At 39.4% G+C, this 19,939-nt stretch overlaps 1 protein-coding gene across 3 annotated transcripts in view; it reads left to right on the top strand.

Moving 5' to 3' along the window:
• atp6v1h (ATPase H+ transporting V1 subunit H) overlaps window positions 1-19,623 on the top strand; it is a 30,003-nt gene extending 10,380 nt beyond the window's left edge. For all 3 annotated transcript variants that reach the window (XM_074689373.1, XM_074689371.1, XM_074689372.1), the window contains 5 exons: window positions 2,937-3,115; window positions 3,529-3,654; window positions 4,641-4,742; window positions 6,959-7,072; window positions 19,225-19,623. In XM_074689373.1, coding sequence (XP_074545474.1) covers window positions 2,937-3,115; window positions 3,529-3,654; window positions 4,641-4,742; window positions 6,959-7,072; window positions 19,225-19,294 — 591 coding nt within the window. In that variant the 3' untranslated portion in view covers window positions 19,295-19,623. The remainder of the gene's footprint in view (window positions 1-2,936; window positions 3,116-3,528; window positions 3,655-4,640; window positions 4,743-6,958; window positions 7,073-19,224) is intronic.
• Window positions 19,624-19,939: the final 316 nt, after the last annotated feature.

Here is a 19,939-nt window from a genome sequence, read left to right as displayed (position 1 = left end):
GGTGTACGAGTGTTGCTGATTACATGACTGAAACATGAGGTCAGACTTCAGTGAAAGAAAGTAAACTCTCTGTAAAGCCAATCTTTAAGATTTCCAGTAGTAGTCAGCATGTGTTACTTTCTTATTCACCAGTTATCAGGAGGCATCTCACGTCTTCAATCAAATAAAATAAACAAGATAGATTAATGAGTTGGATCGAATATTTTGAGCGGTGTTAGGTTTTCCACCATGGTACTGCATGTCATCCCTAAGGCCCATTAATCACAGCTCTCAAACCAGCAGAGCTGTCACGTTCAAATATGCCTGTACACGAAAGGTGTTCAGTTTTTAATTGGTCAGATGAGTTTGTAGCTTAGTGGGTACTCCCCAGAGCTGTCATTTGTCATTTAGCTCTGTAGGTAAGTTAGGTAGGCTAAGATAGTAGGGGTTTTTTTGCACTTAGAAAAAAAATAAATAAATATAAATATATATATATATATATATATATATATATATTCAAGGCTTCCCCCAGTAATAAATAGGCTATGACTTGTAAAATAAATAAAACTACATCAGTGCAGTTTAACGAGATGAGCAGACAAAATCCAGGCAGAACACAAAATAATATGGATACACCCAATTAAACGACACATTATTCTGCATGAAGCTTATTTCCCAAATGTCCTCATTATGCAAACGAGCCTGTTCACCACATGGGACATGATGTGTGACTTTATTTACTGGAACGATGTAGAAGTCCTTGAACACATCCTCTCAGGCAAAAATACAGTATTTACCACAAGTTTGCTTGTACTTAACACTAGTTTTAACTGCAGCAACTTTTATGAAAAACATGTTTTCACACAGCTTTTCTATCGTGTTTTCATGTCGAGCAAGCTTACAACATCTGCCGTAATCCTCCAAATTGAGATCTCAAGCAAACATCATGAAGCTTAATGTCCTGATCAGTGATTGTGGGTTCAGTGATTGTGCTGTTTATTTCAAGTAATGTCTTTCACTTAAAAATGAAAGCTTGTGGAACTTTTTCCAAGAATTCATTTTACAATACATTTTATTTCTGTCAAGCATTTAATTCTAAATTTATGTAGCCGAATATTTAGGTTTCTCAGTGCATACACTCTCAAATCAACAAAACTAAACTTGGATTCTTTATGAAAAAAGCAAAAACAGGGTTGAATGTGTGACGCAGCAGTTAGGATGCGCACTCCATGAGGCCAGCTCTCGAGCAGACGGCCCTGCGTTATCTGTCCTGCATTTTATTCCCAACTCTCACCCTGTTCTCTGACCAGCCCACTGTCGTGTTTCCTCTGAATAAAAGCAAAATAGCATAAAAATCTGTTGTCCTATGACACTTACAAAACAATATACTTATTTAGATTCTGACCATTCTGTTGTTTTATCCTGAGGCATTGTGTTATTTTACATCACAGCTCTGCATTCACTCCTTCACACCTCTCACAGCCCCCCAACTCAAAATCCTGATCACGAAAGGGTGTTGTGGTGCGGCTACCTTGAAATAAAGTCAAGACTTTAATGACAGTTTCTGAAACAAGGTATGGTCGATTTGGGTGGGATATCCTACCATAATCTACACTGCCTGGCCAAAAAAAGTCACAAAAAAAAGTTCTCACACCCCAGTATTTTGTTGGACCGCCTTTAGCTCTAGCACTGTGGCATTGTTTCAGTAAGCTTCTGTAATGTCATAAGCTTTACTTCCATCCAGTGTTGCATTCATTTTTAACCAAGATCTTGCATTGATGATGGTAGAGTCTGAGCGCTGTTAGTCAGCAATCAGTGAGGCTAACTGGAAAAAAAGGTTTTACTTTGCTTGGGAGCATAAAGATTGGACTCTGGAGCAATGGAAGAAAGTCATGTGGTCTGATGGGTCCAGATTGACCCTGTTCAAGAGTAATGGGCCATCAGGGTAAGAAGAGAGGCAGATGAAGTGATCACCCATCATGCCCAATGCCTACTGTTCAAGCCTGTGGGGGCAGTGCTATGATCTGGGGTTGCTGCAGTTGATCAGGTCTAAGTTCAGCAACAGTCTGTGCTCAAAGAATGAGGTCAGCTGACTACCTTAATATACTGAATGACCAGGTTATTCCATCAATGGGTTTTTACTCCCCTGATGGCACGGCCCTATTCCAAGATGACAATGCCCGGATTCATTGGGCTCAATTACGAAAGAAAGGTTCAGGGAGCATGAGACATCATTTTGACACATACATTGGCCACCACAGAGTCCAGACCTTAACCCCACTGAGAATCTTTGGGATGTGCTGGAGAAGGCAGCAACCAGACTCTGCCATCATCATTACAAGATCTTAGTGAAAAATTAATGCAACACTGGATGGAAATAAACCTTGTGACATTGCAGAAGCTTATGGAAACTATGCACTAGCGAATGCATGCTGTAATCGAAGCGAAAGGCGGTCCAACGAAATGTTAGAGTGTGTCACCTTTTTTTTGGCTGGACATTGTATTCATCTTAACACTACAACCAAGAACCTGGAAAAACCACGGGCTTTGGGCTTGTACTTGAATAAGCAATCAGCTTCCAGCTGTTCTGCTTCCATTGGCTTGATGGTGTCTCAAAGGACCAACCTTGTTTTGCCGTGTTAGTTGATAAAGAGAAAGAATGACAGCCTGAAACATAAGCAACAAGCAATAAAAACCATTGCATAAAAGATTTGGCAAACCCAGTTCACAGTCAGTAATGCACAGTTATTTGATTCAACAAAAGACTTAAGCTTTTCATACCAAGTCTGACAGAAACACCATTTGTGTCTTGGGCCTGCATCTAAGACTCCATCTGTTTGCAAATATCTGCCACAGCTTCTTGTCACATTTCTTAAACAAACTGCTCTCATAAGAGAGGCTTAATTAATGTTCCACACCTGTTCCTAACTTTCTGTTACTGATTTTCTCTACGACAGAATCTCCTGGAGAAATCAGCGGAGAGGGAGACTCGTCAGGAGTACGCTCTGGCTATGATTCAGTGTAAGGTGCTGAAGCAACTGGAGAACCTGGAGCAGCAGAAGTACGATGATGAGGATATCACCGAGGACATTAAGTTCCTGCTGGAGAGGCTGGGAGAGAGCGTGCAAGATCTCAGGTACTCAGAGGACTTCTTTTTGTAAATAATACATGATTACACAAAGTTTGCCAAACATCTTATTTTTGGTTATAAGTAGTTCTGCTGCAGAGAGCAGGCAGTGAAAAACTGGATTTCCTTTACAACTAAAAGCTCAACACGGCTCCCAGAGAATACAGGATGTTATCATCTTGTACTTAAACATAAGTGTTTGTGGAGAATTTTGTTTTCTAAAGCATTTTTCTTTTTCAATTTAAAGGCTTCATGGACCTAGAAAGAGGTCTTTTCTTGAGTTCACTTGAAAGTATTCAGGGTCTTTTAAAGCACTACTCTTTTCCAACAGAAGGAAGAAAAAGACTGTTTTTAGCAGAGGCACAAAGAGCATTGATCACTTTGTGAGATAACTCCTCAGTGCTTTATCTTTTCTCCAACAGCTCATTTGATGAGTACAGCTCTGAGCTCAAGTCCGGCCGTCTGGAGTGGAGCCCGGTGCACAAGTCTGAGAAGTTTTGGCGTGAGAACGCTGTTCGCCTGAACGAGAAGAACTACGAGCTCCTCAAGTAAGATTATGCAGGAGGAAAAAGGTTTGCTTAATTTGACAGTTGGCATCAGTGATGGATTCATTTTGGAGGTAGAAAACATTCATCGAGACTTTGTGAGAGTAACACATCACCACCGGAGAAATCTATTCTGATCCGCATGCGGAAATTGAGTGAGACAATTGAAATTAAAATGACATTAAGATTTAATTAAATTTCCGTGTTGCCTGAAGGTACATCTGAAATTAAGCTTTGGAAGGGGAATATGATTCAAAAGTGTCTCGACAACTGTCTGAATAATTGAATATGTGGAAACTAAGACACATTCATGATTTGAAGAAAAAATCTTTAGTGTTTACCGGTGATTTAAGGATTAATTAGTCACATACCGCTGTTACTGACTCAATTAAACCTGCAGACTAGTGAATACCTTTTCCTCAGTCCAACAGTTTTTGATGCTTGGTTAAACTTTGACAGAACATCCCTTTCTTAGACAATATAACACCAAACTTAGATTAATAAAGATGAGGTCAGTGATTGAATATCCCTTCAACAGTTAATCTCGCCGTCACTCTGTTCAAAGATTACCCCCTCTTAACATTGTTTTTCATTCTGTTTGTGCGTATCTAACCAGAGTCAGATCACAGGAGATAAGACATCAATTTGTGCCTGTGCTCTTTGTTATTCCAGTCACTCTCTCCCCGTTGGGCCTATTACCATTCAGGAGAAATCCCGACCTGCCCATCTCATTGTCTCATCACTCTCCTCTCTCTATGAAAAGCTCAGGCTTAAGTTACCCTCCTTGTTTTTTAGTCCATGTCTCTGATTCTCGCTCACGCTTGGATTGACTTGAACCCCGACTGACACCTTTGTATTCAACACTTTGTTTCATGTCCTTGCGTTTTGAAAACTCAGTTATTCCTCACTCTTAAGGTTAAATCAACACAGACTCTCAGAGAGATCAATGCTTTTCTGTGTCCAGCTCTTATCTGCCCTTTTTTTATCAGGATATTGACAAGGCTGCTGGAGGTGTCTGATGATCCTCAGGTCATTGCAGTGGCAGCCCACGACATTGGAGAGTATGTGCGACATTATCCACGTGGCAAACGGTGAGTTACATGCAGAGTGTGATACGCTGGTACCTCTTTGTGGCTGCATCTGGAGACATTCTCATCAAAACAGACTGCTTACACATTTGGGGAACTTAAACAGCAGCTCATTAGGAGCTGAGAGAACAGCTGGAGGTGATACTGTTGATAGCCGAACAACATCAGAAACGTAAAGACAAAAGTAATTCATTGTTTTTAACATGTACTGGTTGTAATGGGGTATTCCTGCCAGGCAGTGGCTGTAGCACATTCTAAAGCTGTTTGCTTACCATATTACAACAAGAGAAGAAGAATAAAAAACACAACTGACTATAAGCTGTTAATAGAAATCTATAAAAGGCCTATCTTTGCCACAGATAGAGATCCAAAGGCACTTGCAGGCACTGAACATGGCAGTATATTATCAACAAACTTAGCTTTCCGCTGAATGTTGGCATAAATGTTGAGACAGGTGCAGACCGATTGTCTTCTGTTATTGTCTACACCTGCAGCACACGCAGGGAAGCACGCTGTGAGTCGCTGTTGTCTTTACTTCACCAACGGCATAAATGATACCAGTGATCAATGAACTGTTCCTCTGCTTTAATGCTCATCTGTGCTTTACTTATATTTCTTATCCAAAAACTCTTCTGGGAAGCAAAAAAGAAGATTTGTTTTTTACAAGAACACCTGCATCAGTTTTAGAGTTAGTGATAGTTGTGATAAAATTAACATCTTTCTTTTGTGGAATAAATAGCCAGAACATTTTCAAAGCACTCTCATGTGGCTTGCCCCCGTTTTTAGATAAATGGGCTGAAACAACACAACCTGATCAGGTCATTTTGTCTACACACGAGAACTTCTGGTCAGGTCACATAAAAAATAAACACAAAGTGGGACAAGATCCTTTTTTCCCGTTGCATCTTCATTGTGTTCAACTACTTGTTCCATTTAGTGAAAGGGCTAGTGGACAAAGGGGAAAGTGTTGCCTGCACACTCTACCTCAGGACTGAACTGAAAAAGAATTCCAGTTTTATTTTGGCTGATTTGAAAGAGTAGAGTTTCTTTCAGGCTTTTATTCCTTGTTTTAGAAAGGATAGGACAGAGGAATAGAGCAGCAGATAGACAGAGAGTATGGAGGTGACATGCAAAAGTGCTGCAGGAGCCCCATCAAATCATTTTTACTGTACTTAAATCTCATTTCCTTTAGTGCCTGCAATAGCTTAACTAAATCTTTCTTCTGTGTCTTAAGTTGAACTTTGACGAGCTGAATCCTTTTCTTCATTCCTGCATCTCATCAGCACCTGAGGCTCACGTTTAACTTAAGGATGTCAAACATGAGATATAAATCAGCATAACCTGGCTATTCAACTGAAAAGTTACTTTAATGACAATTTTTGATCCTCTAGACTCCTGCTCACCATTATTTATTGAAAAACACCTCTACTTGTATCTTGAATCACTCACTGGCCAGCAGCCTGCCAGTTTGCAACCTCTGGGAAATAAGAGTTTTTTTTATCAGTGTTGGACTTCAGGGGTCTGCTCCTTCTGACGTCATCCAGTCTCTGATGCTGCAACTTCTTGTCCTGATATCTTTTGAACCTCTCCACGTGAGACTGAGATCCAGCCCCAAAACTCTGTTTGACTGACAGATCAATTATTGCTTTCTTTTCTCTCTATCAGTCTTATTTCCCTGAAGTGAAGTCTCAGAATCCTGTTTCCCTGATTTGTGGATGATCGTTTGACGGCTTGAATTTGGTAATCAAGCCTAATATTCCAACTAACTATAACCTAAATGAGAAAAGGAGGTCTGAGTATTTTGTGGAGCAAAATCAGCTACAGAGCTGTTCAGGGAGCAGCTTCCAGTGGCCTTTTGGGGGAATGCAGTTTTTATCATCCATCATCAGGTTGAGGATCATTTTTCAGCCCTGGAGTTGTCTCTTGGTTGACCTCAGTGAATATATGTAACATCGGCCATATTTTCACCTAAGCTTTTCCTCTCAAATCACATCATGTACTGCATTAACACATGCATTATGCAAGCCTATTTCTCTGCAGAGCATTACAGCCTCTCCCAGGGCCGGTGATCTTTTGTCTGGTATCTAGAAAATTTCAGTCAGGCTGGATGTAATTACCTGCTCATCCACTGAATGACCTAAATGTGAAAATAGTACCTGTTTCCTGTGTGAATAAAGGTTCTTTTCTGTCTATTCTTCCTTTTATTCCTCCTATTGCAGGGTGATTGAGCAGCTGGGTGGAAAACAGCTTGTGATGAATCATATGCACCACGAGGATCAGCTCGTCCGCTACAACGCACTGCTGGCCGTGCAGAAGCTAATGGTCCACAACTGGTATGAACACATTCATCGAAGCATTCATAGTTTCTATTCTGTGCCATATAAACAACAACAAGAAAAAGATTTATTGAGGAAATTCAGACCCTGAAATTAAATCTGAACTAAGGGTAGAATACTAGAATGCAACTCCCTCTCATTTGCATACAAATTATAAAAAGACTGCAGGTATTTTCCTTTCTTTTGATTAATTACATAGATGTCTGCTTGGCTTGAGAGTGGGCAGAGTTGTGCTTGGTCTCGTCTCAGGTCAATGGACTCAGCATACTGAGAAGAAAGTTAAAAGAGGAATTTTCTTCAATAGGAAATTCTCTGCGGTATAACTCAAACCTAAAGTGCTCAAATAACCTCTAATCAAGCTGTAAAAAAAACTCTCCAGTCCAAAAGTAAAAGCACTGAGAAATAAATGAATATTCTAACTTTTTTTATTAGACAGTTCCTGCAAACTTTCTCTAAATCAAGTTCTTTTTATCATTCATGGTTTATTTTTCGGAAACAGATACAATGCACAAGAGATGTTAACAAATAGTTAATTATTGCAAAGCTGATTGTTAAAGAGCAACTCTGTTTTTTTGACACCTGGACCTTATTTATAGGTGTGCGCATGCTCATATACTCACTCAGACAAACATCGTGCAGCTCGGAGTCCTTCAGAAGTTATTCAGATCCAATCGATTTTAGCCGCACTTAGCGGGGGCCATGGCAAGGGAGCTTCAGCGCGAGACATAATCTCTGCAAAATCGCTCATTTCGGCTATATTTTTTCATCCATCGCCAGTGTTATCATAAAGTCGGCTCGTCTACCGTCTTCAGGTGGGTCAGCTGACCCAGAGCTGACCTGGTAAACAAACGTTTGACGGTTGTCCTTACCGGTTTGAGCCTGAGCACACAACGAGGAGCTCCATGAAAGAAGGATGCAGAGGGAGAGAGACGAAGAGCTGGCTCGAGAACAACAAACAGGAGCACGTCCACGACTCAACGCAAACTGGTGGTGCGCTTGTGGACAGTGTTTGCCTATGGCAACAGAAGAGGAGTTGACTTTATGATAACACTGGTGAAGGATGAAAAAATATAGCCGGAATGAGCGATTTTGCAGAGATTATGTCCCGCGCTGAAGCTCCCTTGCCGTGGCCCCCGCTAAGTACGGCTTAAATCGATTGGATCTAAATAACTTCTGAAGGACTCCGAGCTGCACGATGTTTGTCTGAGTGAGTATATGAGCATGTACACACCTATAAATAAGGTCCAAGTGTCAAAAAAACGGAGTTGCCCTTTAAGGGTGTACTCAGACATGTGTTTGAGTTTGATTGTCCATCCAATGCACATATGTATTCAGCAATCAGGGTGATGTTTCAAGTCAGCACCTTTTCCATACCTGGATTGGCCGATACAGATTGATTCGATCAGATAGCAGTTTTGATTTAATATTAGTTATGTTTTTGCAACACCAGACTCGTCTAACTTTGTAAAACAAAATGACGATTATTGATGAACACACATGATCACAGAACTAAGACTTGCGCTATGGTTTGACCCTTTATGAGTCAGTATTGGACTGATCAGGCTTGTGCATCCCTAAGTCTAAAGCATGTTTCAATGTCAACAACTGGCAGGTGTTTTTCACAGCAGGGACACTCAGCTGTGGGCTGAGGGTTACCACAAAACATTACTGCTTCTTCTGAAAAGAGACCTGTTGACTGAGACCAAACCATAAGAACAGGAAGGCAGAAAACCAGACACTTTGAGTCTGGAATGTTCTTCTGTTGTAGCATGCCACAGTTAGTGGTTTGAGCCTCGCTGTCTTTGACCATAATGTTACCTTCATGAGCCTGCTCCTCGTGTTGATACTAGAGTCCGACCGGTATGGGATTTTTGGGGCCGATGCAGATACCGATACTGGGGGCAAAAAAGAGCCAATATATCCAATATGTCGACCAATATCCGATATATCGACTGATAAATATAATAAATTCATTTATATACACAGGATATATACTGTATATGAACACAAAATATTATAATACCCATATGATTCAAGACAGAGACAGAACACTTTTAAATTAAAACAAGGAACTTAAATTATAAAACTGTCAACCTAAGAACTGTAGTGTAAACCAATGATAAATAAGAACAAGCTGTAAACACAACTTAGACGATGTTAAAATGTCGTTCTATAGTCTCACATTACATAATGGCGGACGGGGGGGCGGGCACTCAGGCAGTGTGCAGCCCAACACACAGACACACAGGAACAGGAGTGACAGAATCTCCGTGGAGCAAAATTTTTTATAATCAGCTACATTTTGGCCGATGTTGATTAATCGGTGACAGGCATAATCGGCCCGATTACACAAGTTTTAAACAACTTACCTGTCTGTAGCTGCTCTGTAATTATGCAATACTTTGTTATACACAAGATGTTCTTGTGGAAAATATGATTTAGGGAAAAATCATTAGATATTGTTTGTGTTGGAGGAAAAATGAAAGCTCTTTAATTAATAAATGATTGTCAGCTTTTTCAAAAATCGATCACAGATTGCTGTAAATCAGCATCCCTACAAAGCACATGGACACATTGAAAACAACCATCATGCAGGTAGAGTTCATTGTAGATACTGCAAACATCACCTATTATTAGCACTCACAAACAGGAAAAATAATGACCCTACAACATTTTATTACCAAGTCATTCATGAACAATATGTCCAGCTCAATTTGGCTCCAAAAACACAATTACCAGGACAAAAGGACCGGACACTGAAAGTAGAGACATGATGTGATAATGAGAATATCAAAGATATAAGACATCCTGACACTTCTTTTTGTCTCCGAAAGAAAACTTTAATGGTTCTTGACTTGTCAGGAAAGGACTGAACAAAAGTAAAAGATAATGAAATGTCTTTTTTGGGAATTATTGGGTTCTGTATCTCATCCTGTCTTTGGGCAGTAAGCTAACACTGGGTGATGAAATGAGCTGTTCAACAGAGAACACTGTCAAGATAGTAACAGCCTGACCACCACATGTTTTGGTTTTAACTTCAGACATATAGTTTTTATTGCATATAAATCTATGAATTTAAAAACTCAAATATGAATGATTTTCCTTAAAGTGACTGCTTGTACTTCACAAGTCTTCATCTTTAAGTTAAAAGTAGCAGATTTTTATCAGATCCAGTTGTTCTAGTTCTCTCTCATCTTTCTGGGATTTCATTCCTGCTGGTTTCTTGGAAACAAAAATCTTACATGAAAAAGAAAATTTGGCTGCCATTATCTGAAACAGACTGTGCTCTCTTAAGCCAAAGTAGATAGAGGTAATGTGTCTGAAATCCCTCTCTGCAGCTGTTTTACCTTCTCTGTCATCATATTGTTGAGTGTGGACCATATGTTTGCTTCAGTAGGGCTTAACTTCATGTATCAATGTGAAGATTTTCAGCCTCAGCCTACAGGAAAAAGGAAAACGGGTTAGATAGTATCTGTTGTAAACGGGTAGACATCAACCTCCGTAATAGTTGTTTTTTAAATGTCATAGGTGATATCAGACGCCTTTTTTTCCCACATGTTCTTACCTGGTCATGGACTCTATCAGACCCTGCTGCTTCACACATATCACTCTCAGCAGGAATCCTTGAACATCTGGTGCTGGAGCCTGTGAAGTCATGGATCACTTCCTTTATCTGTGCGTTTGTTAGCAGGATCTCTCCTGGTGATACATTTTTTTGCCATCACCAGAGGAGATTTCAGTCCAAAAGGTTTTTTTTTTGCTTCCTACATTAGATACAGATTCATTCTCTGATAACACATGATTTGAAACACTAAGATCTGTGTTATATTTATGTTCAATAGTATAGAAAAAATTGGAATGTAATTCCTTCTTTTTTTTTCTAATCAAATGAGAGCGAGTGCTAATGAAAACAAAGTGAAGAAACTGGAGAATAAGAAGTAACCTCTAGTTTGATGCTGATTGTTGTGGTTACATCCTACAAAGAAACGTAAACGTGTTCATATCTGAGCTACCCTGCAGACAGGTACCTGCTGTGTGTGCATCTCTTCTCTGCCTTCAGTCACAATTGCAACTCTCATTCACGACACAGCAGGCGTTCTGCAGGCGGTCAAAAGATAACGATGCTTTGTTAGATCCATATGGTGCCCTATAATGAAAAAGTTTCATATATGGCTGTTTCATAAATGACTGTTTCACGCAGACATAAACTATTTCAGTAACTGTTAGTTTTGACCTGCGTCACCACATACTTCTCCCAGCTCATCAATGATATTATGAGGTGGAGTACCATTATTTTTGAGACATCCAGGCTTCTTCTTAATGAAATTTTCAGGAAATATTCAAAAAAGGATAAGGAAGAAGTGATAACATTTTTGAGGTGATCTGGATCACTGTCTGGATCCAGGATTTTTTTTAAGGATTCTGTATCATCAAGGTCACGATGATTTCTGACAGATGTAAAAGTACGATCCAGATCCTGCCAATATTCTGGATACTAAGATCCAGAATATGAAATATGTACTGGGTCATCATAGTTTTCAACACTGTCATGTAACAAATTATTGTACAAACCTACAACTAACACTAAATTGTAGCAGACAGTCTGCTGAAAGGGAGTATAACATTAAAGTAGGACTAAAGTGTTGGTGACAATCACAATACTCTTGGTGGAGGTCTGGGCTCTCTGAGTGCTTTTCTAGTTTAAGGTATAAATATCAGCAGATAAAAGCAGAGAATACAATAACAGTTGAAGCTTTGATAGGTTTGGGCATTGTTGCACTCTCTGTTGCAATGTAGTTTTAACTTACCATCATGTCATGGTAATTTAGATTTGAAGGCGCTGTGAGGACGTTCAGTTCTGCGGTGATTGCGGTAAAAGAATGAAAGACGTGACTTTTGACATGACATGCATTTGTTTTGGAAGTAAATGGGTTTTTTTTTTAAGCTCCACTTTGACAACTTTTGGGGGATGCAAAGCGACAAAGTAATAAATTGCTTGTAGCAACGTAACTATGTTATTGAAACATGACAACAAGCAAACTTTGTTAACTCAGTTTTTACCGTAGCTTGGTGTACAGAAGGTGAGCAGTCTTTTACGTTTAACTTTCTTCTGTCCTTTTTCTTTTTGCAAGTGTCCAACATAACTACAAAATGAATTCAAAAAATTGTTTTCTTCAAGAAAAAGGACGGATGTAGCTTCTCACTGCTGTACTGGTGACCAGGTGTCCAGGCTGTAAATGAATCCAGACTCCCAACCACAGTAACTGAAAATCAGCATAAAGAAATAACAGATTTTTGCACTGAAAAATTCATTTTTAATCGTTAATTATGAATAGGCGAATATGTAAAGGTGAGACTAGTTCAAGATCAAATATCAAGTCCCCCAGGGCCAAGTAGTTAATTTTTTAGCAGGGGGCTACTGAAATTTGCTTTATTTGTAATAAGTGAAAGAATAACAGACATCAGATGCTACATTTAAACTCTTATTGGAGAGCAGTATCTTTGAGTGGCATCATGAGAATAGTTCTGTATTATAGTAATTATGTAAAAAGGTGACTATACTTTAAATAATTACAGGTTAGGAAAAAAAAACGTTTCTTACTGGTAATTTTAATGTTATTATTAAAACTTGAAAAAATACATTTTTCGTATTTGGTGTTGTAGCCAATAAGCAACATCCAGTTTAGAAAAATTAAGCCTATGCAGAAGTGCTAAAAGATGCTGATCACTGAGAATCTGCTTGAGGCTGGCTGCAGAAAGACCATGGACACACCCAGCCAAAAAGCTTAAACGGCACTGAAGAGCCTATTTACAGCCTGAGTCAAAAAACGGCTTAGGTGTGAAATGCTAATTTTGCTATCCGCAAATAGAGGGGTGGATTTTTCAAACTTGGTGGTTTAGAAGATTATGGGATCCTTTGATTGTCCAATCAGAGACACAGCTCAGCTCACATGACTAACAGGTGCTCTATAGCTGTCAGAAAGGAAGCTCAGGAACAGATAATAACTGCATCCATATTATTTATGGTTGTAGCTTGTCGTTCATCTCTATTGATATTCTATTTAACAACCAGTAGAAACGCCTTACAGCTGCTTCGAATGCTGTACATCAACAACAAACTTACAAAAAGGAGTAAAACTTGCAAATAAACTGTCATCAGGAGCTGTGAGCAGTATCCAGCATCTTCTTTTATACTCATGAAAATGTTATTGTGATCAGATATGAAAGTGATTTTTTTTTTTTCTCGGCAGAAGTTTCATTTAAAAGCCCTGAGCACACATCATTACATCCATCTATTCTTATACATCCCCTGTATCTACTTCTTTTAAGTCATTATTCACCCACGCCTGCCTGTGTAACAAACTCATCAGGAAGAGATGATGATGTTCTGTACTTCAGCTGATTTGTTTCTGTGTCAAAACAGAACTCAAGGTCAGGCTCAAAGAGGAAACTGCGAGAGGGTTTCTGCCAGCGTGTCTCTGAAACGTGTTGGGTGATGTGCTTCTAGTTTGTTTGTTTCGGTAGAGACATGCGGGTTTAGTCAAGGGCGCTTTCCCCTTCATGATAGTAATGCGGCTGCAGAATAACAAAGCCTTCATTATTATTTATTGATTGATTGATTGTTTGTAGATTGAAAACCTATGGTCTTACTTTGCTGGCAGCGAGGATCATTTGAAGGATTATTTCAAAGAAAGCACCGCCCCTCTGAGTTGCTTGCTTCATCTTTGTCCGTGCTCTGTGAAGGAGCTCTCATACTCACCAACTGAAGGCCCCTGCTGTCATGACAACCACAGAAACGAATGTGTGAAAGCGTTACTTATCTCTTTGCCCTTTGGTCGACTTTTAAAGAGCTTTTCTCTTTGACATGTATGTAGAACTTGAATAACTTCAGAAAGAATGTTGTTCATACCACTCAGCCCTGCACGGATTGTTTTCAGTGTTGAGTCCCATCAGCCGCCGAGTTTCTTTCTGTCCTTGTGCTGCTCAGCCCCAGAGACACAGCCCTTTCAGCTGAAGTCTGTAGCTTCATGATATATCATTAGATTGCAATTCAAACACAAGCCCGGCAGAATAGCCAAATGTCGATTCAAGATCATATGTGTTTCGCTTTGAAAAAGCTGCAGGGAGAGGAAAAATGGAAATCGACCTTGCTAAGAAATTCACGCTGAACAAAAAATCTCCACTGAAGAGATTTTCTGTTTATCTCCACTCTGCTCTGTCCTCTGTATGACTCTTTATTTTGTTGTTATACTGTGGCCAATGTTTAATGTACAAGGTCTGGCAAACCAGGGTTTAAACAATCGATATCAGTTGAAGAACCACTTTAGCTGCTATGATACCAAAATTTGTATTAATGCGACATCCAGCAGATGGTATCCATGTTAATTCTGTTTTTATTCAACAATGTAATGAGACTTTTTCACCCTTTAAGACCTACTACACTAAGTCTGGCAGAGCATATTTTATCATTTTTACATAATGTAGTATCATTTGTTGCATAAAACTTTTGTTGTGTGTCAATACAACCCTTTCATACTACAACAATAATTTGATTCTTTAATATTTGGTAGATGAGCCCAAACTACATAAATTTCCCTTCGATGGATGAATAAAGTATTTTTATCTTATCTTAACAAATATAAATAATCAAATGAATCCAGTTCAATCGCAAAGTTACAGCAAATCCTGACTGTCGTTGCTAAAGTAGTCTTGTGCAAATGAAATCCATTCACTTCACCCTTAAATCCTCAGACGCTGGGTGGGGGAAAAGAAGCTTGTGTGTCTTCACCATAGACGGTAAAAAAAAAAAGGACGTCATCTTGCTCGGCTCAAAGTGAGGTCACCATAAAAACTGCTCCCCCTGGTGACTGGCTCAATATTGGTTAAAAATCCATCTCCCTAGTCATTCCAGATGGGCTGTGGTCAAACTGTAAAAAATTATTACACTTCGTAGAAATGTTTCTCACATCCGATTGTTGTGGTGATTTGAAGATAGCATTTGGCTGACTTGTATTTAAGTCCTCTTTTTTCTTAAAAGTTTCGTTTTCAGTAGTTACACAAGGTTAAAAAATGAGGCTTTACGTAGGGAGTAACAATGATTGACAGCTGCAGTTCTCATGTATTTTTTTCGGGGATTATAAAATATGTCGGGTGGTGGAGTCAAGAAGTAATTAGACTCTCGAAAGAAAAAAAAATTATTTTTGTCACCCGGCTCCACTCAGATTCTCCCAGAATTCCTCATAGTCCCTTATGAGATGCAGTTGTGCAGAGTCTGGCTGCACAACTGCTTCAATGGCTGCGCCTGTGACGGGGTATTTTGGCTTCAAAACCGTACAATGGTAAATGGCAGAGCGTGCTTAAGCACGGCACGGTTTGGATGGCCAGTGTGACCGCTCCCTCACTTTGGTCACTATGTTGATCACACAGTCAAAACAAAAAACAAAAAACAAATAGTTTAGCAATAGCTGGAGTGAAGGAGGACACAGGAAGAGGGCGGGACAAACTGCCAGACGAGATGGTGTCATTCCATTCCAGAGATTTGCGTAGTCCAAAATGTCGTTATTTTGGGCTGCATTTTCAAAACAGCTCACTTGAGAAGAGATTTGTAGAAAAGTTGGGCTTGCAAAGAAGCGGATAGGTGGATTTTTTTTATGTAAGGCGGTGTTGTTGACACACTAGAGACACATAATTTTGTTAGTAAACCATATAAAAGTGGATTTTGTGCTATATGTCCCCTTGACTAAAAAAAAAAAACTTTGTGTCCAGACCAACTAGATAAATTGCTAAAAAGCGTAATGAACCATAAGAATACAAAAATTTGACAAGTTTTTCGAAATACAGAAATATTGTGGCTGTTACTCTCAAAAATGTTAAAGTAAAAACGTGATGAAGATAATTCAGAAGCAATGAAAACAAACACGGTCAGGATCATGCTTTTGTTAATATGATTCATCCTGTGTTATACAAACACGCGCTCTGGGACATATTGAAAATGCATGATTTAGGTGTAACAGAAAGTTAAATGCAGATTTTAAATGTCAAAAGAATGATAGATCCATATGATCTGGTTTCAAATCTACTGCCACCGAAATTGTATATGCAAATCATAGCATCTGCGCTACACTGGGCTCTATAGAGTTAAGGCTCTTTTTGTATTTAGATCATGGTGACAGAAAAGAACAAAAAAACACATCTGTAATGACATTGAAAAGGGTTTCATTTTGAAACATGACATTTTTTTCACTAAAGTCACCAACATGATCATAACAAACACAAGTTGACCTAACTCCAAAAGCTGGAAACTTTTTTTTTTTTCAAATATCATCAATTGACAACCTTATCAATAGTCTAACTATTAAGAATGTATTTAGAGCAATTACAAGCATTTTTATAATACCAAAGTATTTTCTTATGTATTTTTCCATATCTTTATGTTTTGGAGCTTCTTGTTTTTAATTGAAGGATTCATCAGCTGCCTGCAGATACACCAGATATATCAGTGAGTTCCTCTCACTGCAGAAAAATGATTTCATAACGAACGCTCATCCTTCCGGTTATTATCATCGCTTTTTAATGAGAACCTGGCAGCACTCTTAATCAATATATAGCTCCTGTTTGAAAGGCAGCCGAATATTATCCCTGACAGCTCAAAAGATGAAATGTTATTATTAAATTACTTTTTTTTTAGATCTAATTTTCTTCATGATACTGCAGAAAAGTTCTGGTAGCAAGTGGGGCGTAGTTCATTGAGATGTTGGAGGTTTAGACCTGTAGAATTTTGTTTTTTGGAGAAGGCGAATGTTTCTAATTCCTGCCTGAAACAAACAAAAACATATTTCAAACCCCATCTTTACTTTACTATCTGTCTTTTGCATACTCTGATTGATCCGTCTCATGAGTTACTATTCATCAACATGATGAACACTGAAGTGCAGGCATGGAAGTGCTCCCTGAGGATGATTAATGTTTGGAATTTAAAGAGAGACCAAAAAAGAAACACGGTGGAAAAGAAACGTTTTATCTCTATGAATCAGAAAAGGTTATTTTGTGGCCTCCACTGACCGTTGCATTCACTCACTGCTGTGAGTCATCCTTAAATGGTTGTAAATACAGGAGGATGTGTGGCAAAGTGATCCAACCGCTTTGGTGCTCTGCAGAATAGATCCAGATTACATGCTAGCACTCACCCTAACCGTAACCTTTAAAAATTTGTATCTAATACTGTTTCTTACGATCCAGATTTAAATATTATCTTTAATATAATATATCTCCCTCTGAGGGTATCTCAGCCTTTATTCACATTTTAAGGTCTGTGACAGCCTTTTTGATTTTTTTTTTACAGTATCACACTTGTAAATGTTACGACCAGAAGAGCCGAATGTATATGTGCCCTTTTCGAATAATGACTTCATATGTCAGGTTTTGGAGAGACAGCATGTCTGGGTCAGGATCAGCAAGAGAAGTTCACATTCTTAAAAAAAAAAAAAGGAAGACCGTTGAAATGACGAGCTCTCTGAAACATTCACAATAACATTGATTTTTTAGTTTTTAAAAAAAAGAATATGAGCTTTTTTGGGATTTTTAAAAAGGTTATCGGTGTTTACGTGTCCATGACCAACCAGGTTATTGTGGATATTCCAAATAGGGAACGATTGATGACTGCATGTAAACATAGCCACTAACTGTAGTAGTATGGGCATTGGACATCAGAAGTATCTATCTGGGTTGCTTTTTAAAAATCCCAGTCCGTCCAGTTAAAGGCAACTGGATGAAATGTGCTTTGTTACTAAATTTTTTGGACAGTGTACATGAAATTCAGGTCTTGAAAAAGTCCAACAGATCAGAAACACAAAGAGGGGAAACTGAATTGAAACTAAAATTGTCTCTATTTATTGCCAACACATCAGCGTCTCTCCCCCGTTTCTCTGCTCTACCTTCTCCCTGCAGCTCACCTGAGTGCTTTTAGCTATTAGCACTCAGCTAGGAGGAGATGATAAGAGGGGCAGGTAGTGCCGAGGCTTTCTCCCTCGCACACACGCTGAGCATCACACAAAGAGGAGAGTTTAGTTTGTTCCCCTCTTTACCTTGTTTTTCTTCCCAAGCAGGGGTTTGTTCCCTCAAACTCGACTTAGATTGTTGGGTTGGTATTTTTTCTGTTGTTGTTCTGTTCTGGACTTTAACATGATGTCCATGTCCAGCCTTCATGCTGTCTTGTAAATAGAACAGAATAGAAAATACCTCATCTATCCCAGAGGGGAAATTCAGGAGTCACAGCAGCAATCAAGAAAACAAAAGTAAGAAAGTGAATAGAAAGTGCAAAAAGGTCCACAAGAAAATAGATGATGACAGCTTGTCCATCATTCTCCAGTCAGCCAGCCTCCACCTCCACAGGGTCCAGGACTGAGCTTCTTCTGCAGTCTGTTCAGTCTCTGTCTCCTGTATCCTGTCTGCTCACAGGAGGTGAAGCTCTTCCAATGTGGTGTTGGTGTCTGGTGTTAGCTCCGTTAGCCTTGTCTGTGAATAGCATGATGCTACTCTGCCTTCTGGTATTCCCTCTGTTGCTGGGTTAGCACAGGTAGCTTGTCCATCTTATTGGAGATAGATCTTACGTTCCCAATAATGACGGATGGAATAACAGGTCGTTGTTGTCACTTCTTAGCTCACACCTCAGTACCAGCACATCATCCTCACCTCCTCTTCCTCACCTTGTGGGTAGACATCAGGCCTTGCACCAGTTAGCATTGACATGCTACAGGCTGCTAAAAGCTGAGTTAACATGTAAACAATGCAGCCATGGTTACAAGTAGGATCTCCAGACAAACACAGGAGCAAAAATAGTAAAAATATCATGGAAGACAAAACCAGTTTCGTGTCCATGACCAACAAATGAACCATTCAAAGTAATGACCCACTCCAAATACAAAGATGATGAAAAAGAGACAAAAAATTACAAGAAACAGGCAGAGAAGAGAGAGCTGCCACAACCAACAGGGCGGCGCCTAGCAACATGAAAAATGAGAGCAAAATGTAGTGAGCTGAAAGTAATTCAAAGGGTTTTAAAGGTTGTTAGGTGGGCTGGAGTCAATGACATCACCTTTTGTCTGTGTTTGATATTTTCAGCCTTAATTCTCTCCTCCTGTCTTTCACAGGGAGTACCTTGGGAGGCAGCTCCAGTCCACCGACCAGCAGCAGGCTCCAGCCGTGGCAGCTCGGAGCTGAACTGCTCCAGTGCATGTGTGTTTGTGTCTCGCTGCGTGGATGAGTGTGTACTCTCTGTATGTCGTACTTTACCATTTCAATAATCAGAGGTTCATTCTGTGGAATGAGCTGAAACAAAGAGCGGTGTCGTTTTCTCCCTCCACCTTCTACCCGGATGATCCTCGATGTGTTTGATTTGATCGTTGTGCTCCGTGTCGTGCTCTCAGCTCAGTGACGTGTGGTGATTGAAGTCGCACTTTTTGTCTGTGATAATGTACAAAACTGGAAGTTATTTAAGTCTTAACTGTAAAACATTGTATGTAACCTAATAAAGATGCTTCTCTACGGTGCTTCTGTGCTACATGAGCCGTTATTGAGGTTAGAAAAACAGAGATATCACAAGATATCCTTCTTTATTTCATTTTCTCTTTTGAAGCTCAGGTTGAATGCAACCTTCTTTCTAATTAATTTCCATTATGAATTAAATCCGTGCCTGAAGTCAGAAATAGCTTCTGAATGATAGTCAAGGTTTGATTGGCGTGTTGTGGTTTCACTGCAGATTCTGAGGTAAAAGGAATCAGTAATGTGATTTTCTGGGACTTTTATATTCATTCTGAAATACTCAATCAGTGATGCAAATCAGAGAAAAACTGCCCGTTTCCCAAT

The sequence above is a fragment of the Halichoeres trimaculatus genome, unplaced genomic scaffold, assembly GCF_033239565.1.
Source record: "Halichoeres trimaculatus isolate MK-OKI-2021-1 unplaced genomic scaffold, fHalTri1.1 fHalTri1_scaffold_15, whole genome shotgun sequence".
NCBI lineage: Eukaryota > Metazoa > Chordata > Actinopteri > Labriformes > Labridae > Halichoeres > Halichoeres trimaculatus.
This window is presented reverse-complemented; position numbering and strand designations above follow the sequence as displayed.